This window comes from Euphorbia lathyris, chromosome 3 (assembly GCF_963576675.1).
Source record: "Euphorbia lathyris chromosome 3, ddEupLath1.1, whole genome shotgun sequence".
NCBI lineage: Eukaryota > Viridiplantae > Streptophyta > Magnoliopsida > Malpighiales > Euphorbiaceae > Euphorbia > Euphorbia lathyris.
In genome coordinates this window covers 101064061-101069451 of record NC_088912.1, presented here as the reverse complement: position 1 = coordinate 101069451, position 5391 = coordinate 101064061, and the positions used below count along the sequence as shown (strand labels likewise).

The following is a 5391-nucleotide window of genomic DNA, read 5'->3' as shown; positions in this document are numbered from 1 at the left end:
TGTTCACAAGCTTTGCTAACGAGCAACAGATTAATTTTATTCATGAATTCACTCTCAAACATTTCATTAATCATGTTTACTAATTATATTATTAAAACCTACAAAACTATCAAATTCATAATTTTAAAACCTACAAAACTACATTATTTTACAAAAATAAAATATTATTAAAAAAATAAAACCAAACTTGTACACAAGCGTGTTCATTAACATTATAATCAAGTTTAGTCATGAACCTATAGTTGAGCCTACTCGAGCTTTCGGGCCAAGCTCCACCGAAACTCGACTCGATTTATAAATCGAGCCGAGCACAATCGAACTGCTCATGGACAGATCGGCTCATTTACAGCCGTAGATCCAAGGTCGCCTCTGTTTACATGATAGATTTAATGGTTTTGAGAAGAGACGTGCAATTTTGAGCAAGATAAGAACACAAGATACTACTGCAAGGGGATAAGAAAAGGTATAACTTACTAAATAGCTGTAATAGATATTTGATGTGAAAACAGCAAAAATGGAGGAACAAAATTAGAAATGGTTTGGAGGTTTTTGTTAATTAATCTCCAATTAACTTCCTTTTCTTAGAAGTGTTCATATATGGTCGAATCACCCACTCAACCTGGGCTTCACTTTGTTCCACCGTTCCTAGCTTTATCTGCATATTCACAACAACAAACAGAGTTCAAGTAGATTATATATGGACTTTGGCTAGAACATGTCAGATGCTAACCGTTTAGATTAGGAGTGGTAATTCGGATTATCGTGTAAGTAAATGTGGCGTTATGTTATATATATGTTTCATGTGCTCATATGGGCTTAATACATTCCTAGCCTCCTATATTTGTTCAGATAAGTTTTTGTTCTACTTTGGAAACATTCTTTGGCCGCTCTGAACTTGCTTAACGTGATCTATTTTGCTTAACGTGATCTATTGAACCCCCTTAAGTCCACATTCAGAGTAATTGGAGATTTTGGACAAGTTGAAGTGGCATTACTTTAAGAAAGTCAGAAGGTCAATCGATCACTATAACCAAATTCACTGCAAGCAAGTTCAGAGGATCAACAGGTCAGTTTTAGAAAGTTCATAAATAGTCACTATAAACAAGTTCAGAGAGTAAATAGGATGTTTCCCAAATGTAGGGGACAACTAACTTTTCTAGATAAGTACAGATGGATAGAGATGTATTATGCCTTATATATGCTATAAATACAAGAAAAATGATATTCATGTCAGTCGTGTTGTCTCTATAAATCACGTTGTCATGTCAAAAATTGACACCCCTACTTTAAATTACAAACAACTGTAAGTTTAAGTTTATTTGTAATAAATGAAAGGAATAAGAGTCCATTTTGTAATAAATGAAAGGAATAAGAGTCCATTTTGCGAGTTCTTATATTAAACACCTGGTCTTCCATGTCAATTGGAGGACCCCAATTCACATTTGTACACGTAATTTACATTTGGATACGTGTATTGTGATTCCAATTTATAAATAAAATAGTTGGGCCTCTTATAATATGTGTAGGTCCATGTTACATATAGCAAAAATATGTATGGGAAGTCCTCTATTTGACATGTAGAACCGGGTGCTTCTAATAATTTCTGCCATTTTGCCCCTAAGGTTATTGGACAAACTCAATTTTTCCCACATCGTACAACACTGACTTGATTTTTTCCTCATGGTTCAAATAACAACAACAACAACAACAACAAAGTCTTAGTCTCAAAATGATTAGGGGTCAATTAACATGAACCGTCATATGAAACCGTGAAATCAAGTCATGTTAGCGACATAAATTCTCTTCCTCCACTCCGTCCTACCATTGCGATATTTTCCTCAATCCCCAATAAACTCTCAATCACTCTCTTCCAAGTTTGCTTAGGGCTTCCCCTATCCCTCACCATTGCATCCCTTTGCCACTCTTCACTACTAGATATTAAAGTACGATACCAAAATTGAGCTAAACTTTCTACCATGTGGCAAAACTAGACTATTTCGTAGCAAAAGGGTAAAGTTGAGCTTCCCTAATAAGCTTAAGAGGCAAATTTAACCCTTAAATCCCTAAATGAAATAATGCAGTAACTCCTTGATTTTCTTCCTTTTTCAAAGATTAAACTGAAATTCAACCGAAACCAGGTAACATTCACCATATTTGCCAAACCAGTGCCATAATTTCTCTACAAGACGAATAAAAATGGCTTAATACATTAAGGGCCCCTTGTACTTGGCCAAATAATCCGCTTGGTCCCCCATCTCATTAGCCTTTTGAACTTACCTAAAGTGATCCATTAGCCCCCTTAACTTGCTTAAAGTGATGCGTGCTTTGGCAGTTCAAGTTGTCCAAATCTCCACTTTGCTTTGCCATAGGACTTTGTTAGAGAATGGCTTAGCCCATTAGTAGAAATAGGGGCATTTTGTGTATAAGACATCAGCACTAGTATTTAGGGTATGAGTCATTAGTATAAGAGGAATAGTTTTAGAGAAGGCAGGAAGTTTTTTATTGTTGTTTGGATGCTATTGCAGTGGCTATACTTAGTAGAGAGTGAGGTTTCTCCCGTGGGGATTAGAGTCATCTGTGTTTTGTTTTCTATCAGACTTTGGGAGTTAATCGCGTCACTTTAAGCAAGTTAAGGAAGGTTAATCGGATTATTTAGCCAAGTATAAAGGGGCCTGATGTATTAAGTCATTAACTAAATAGCATTAGAGTTACCTGATAAAGCCGCATTTCAAACCGGGGACCAATCTCCTTAAGCTCAACAGATTTAGGTCCTCCCTTCTTTTCATAGATATGGTGCCTGCATATCCATTGTTAAACATTCTTAAACAATATGTATGATTGCAGAAACATATTTACAAAATTATTTAAAAAACGATTCAATGTTTAATCTATGGTTATGCATTAAACTCCAAAAAGACGATTTATATTAGGAAAAAAGCATCTTTAAGCCCCTGAACTTTTTTATTATTACTAACAATCAAAGAAAGTATTTCTCAAGGTACTAAATAAAAAGTGCACCAACCTGAACGAGACATAATCCGACTGATTTGCGAAAGTGATAATGCGTTTAGTGTCTGGTTTGGGCACTGGGAAAAGATGCTTTAGAATGTTTGCTGTCCTTTCTCCCAGCTGTCAAAGTAAACAAAATTATCATAAACAAAATAAATTACCAATAAGTATGCAAGGATTCATTAATCAGCTCTATAATATCACATTAAAGCATTAATCTTTCATCTAAGGAACATATTTAGAATCAATTGGCCACTCGGAGTGCTCAACTGACCTTGGTTTTAAAATTGTTAAGAATCAAATGTGGGTAAGCCTCAGGCATTGTTCCAATAGCTTTTCTGTCCTTGAGATCATGTCTAGTAACCTACATTAGAAGCTCGATTAGACGAAACAAGAAAGCTAAACCGGAAGCCAAAAACTACAAGAAAAAAAAGTCAGTATACTTACCACATTGAGCAATCCAAAGTAAGCAGTTGGACCAAATGGAAGATGGCATACTGTTAAACCATCAGGAACACCACGATGTTCATGAACCAAAATAACATCTGTATAATCATGTGCCCGGCAGCTTTCTATTATTTCAGCAAGAACCTGCGAAGAAGTGATACATGTTATGTTACAATAGAGAGGAGATTTTTTTCATTTTGTAAGCTTGTAGAAGATGATGATCATATTAGGATTGTGATTAGCATTTATCTGATTCTAAAAACACATTACATCCTAGGAAATATGTTTTCAAATTCTAAGAAACGAATTTCAAATTTTCTTAAATTATGAAATGTGACCCCTCTTGGCGCAACGGTAAACACTGTTGCCGTGTGACTGAGAGGTCACAGGTTCGAGTCTTAGGAGCAGTCTCTTGCCAAAAAAAAGAAAATTGGCAAGGGAAGGCTTGCCCCCAATACACCCTTGTGGTGGGACCCCTCCTTGGACCCTTGTTTAGTGGATATGCGTAGTGCACCGGGCCGCCCTTTATGAAATGTGACCCTAAATGTTTCAATTTCATACAAGTTTTCGAGAATTTCAGTTCCGAGACATTTCGGAAACATGAAACCCTTTACGATCAAAGTTTTCATGCAACATAATATGTAAGAAATAGAAGTTCAAATGTTCAATCAGTCAATTGATAGGACAAAAGAAATTGAACACTACCACATACTGAAACAACCATTAACAGCACTCAACTCCAGTTGTAGGAATACCCAGCAGGGAATAAAAAGGAGTGAGAGACTAACCTGACCACCACGATTGATTCTCTCCGCATTGGGGAAGACAAACTTCAATTCCTAAAGACCCAACAAGAACTAATATAAACACAAAATAAGGAGAAGGAAAATAGAATGAAGGGACTGAAACTAATCAAGACTGCAAAAGTAGCTTCTGCTCAACCTTCACAAATTGTACGAGAGGGGCACTAGGATTCCGAGATGTAGTCAGCAAAATCTTAGGATCTTTTTCAGTTGCTCTTGCATACTCGTCATCAATGCTGGACTTCGGAACTAAATTTCAACAATACAAAGCAAAAAAACATGAATCAACAACCCCAAATTGAACCCTAATTCAATACTTCAAAACTTACTAGCAGTATTTTCATCTTCAAGGTCAATTTCTTGGCGAAGAGCAGCTTCTTCGTTCCTAAGCTCAGTAGGAATTGGCTTCCCCTCTGTGAAGAAAACACATGAACTAATCACAAACTTGCATACGCACAATTAGAAGCGACATAAAACTCGATTGATTTTCGATTTTTACCGGCTAAGGCGTCTCTGATTTTGCGCTTCTTCTCATAAAGCAATCGCTCTTTGCCTTCTAAGCTCTTTCTGTACAAATACTCTCTCCTCAAACGAATGTTTCTGCGCAACATTTCTCAAATTCAACAACTATTCGATGTAGAGATATAAGGAGGAGAGCAAAGAAGCTGTCTTTGGGGTAGACAGAAAGGAAAACGATGGAGCAGAGGACTTTACTAGGGTTTTAGTCCGTATGGAACTGCAAGAAGAAGAAAGAGGGGGTTTTACGCGACGTCGTTTGGTTGTAGTAAAGAAACGTTTCGGTTTTCATGTGTTTATATGAAAGTCCATGGCCCAAAATTGAGCCCAGTCAACGAATTCTTTTGGCAATTTCGTGAAGTCCAAGAATTCCAAAATATATTTGGCCCATATGGGATGGAACTTTTTCAAGTTGAATGCCCATCACTAGATAGGGCCAGTGTTGTAAAAATCGGTAAGTCCGCCACTAGTTGATCGTGATATTTACAACACCGATCCAATTATGTATAAATGGTTGGCATAAGTTGAGTCCGATTTTCTTACGTCTAGGCGGTTCAAATCGGTCAAGTCGAGTAAAACCGGGTTAGGCAGACAAGTCGGATAAAATCGGTAATAT

At 36.7% G+C, this 5391-nt stretch overlaps 1 protein-coding gene across 1 annotated transcript; it reads right to left on the bottom strand.

Moving 5' to 3' along the window:
- Positions 1-452: 452 nt before the first annotated feature.
- On the bottom strand, positions 453-5029 carry LOC136224755 (uncharacterized). Its single transcript, XM_066013177.1, has 9 exons — positions 4759-5029; positions 4589-4672; positions 4399-4508; positions 4245-4295; positions 3457-3600; positions 3284-3373; positions 3023-3129; positions 2713-2797; positions 453-655 (listed from the first exon to the last, which is right to left on the bottom strand). Exons 1-9 carry the CDS (start codon positions 4868-4870, stop codon positions 557-559), a joined length of 882 nt encoding a protein of 293 aa, XP_065869249.1. The 5' UTR covers positions 4871-5029; the 3' UTR covers positions 453-556.
- Positions 5030-5391: the final 362 nt, after the last annotated feature.

Coding starts and splice junctions, on each gene's coding strand:
- LOC136224755 (XM_066013177.1), bottom strand. CDS start 4,870: ATGTTGCGCAGAAACATTCGTTTGAGGAGAGAGTATTTGTACAGAAAG. Junction 4,296..4,398: donor CTCTCGTACAATTTGTGAAG/GTTGAGCAGAAG, acceptor TTGGGTCTTTAG/GAATTGAAGTTTGTCTTCCC. Junction 3,130..3,283: donor TTAACAATTTTAAAACCAAG/GTCAGTTGAGCA, acceptor TTACTTTGACAG/CTGGGAGAAAGGACAGCAAA.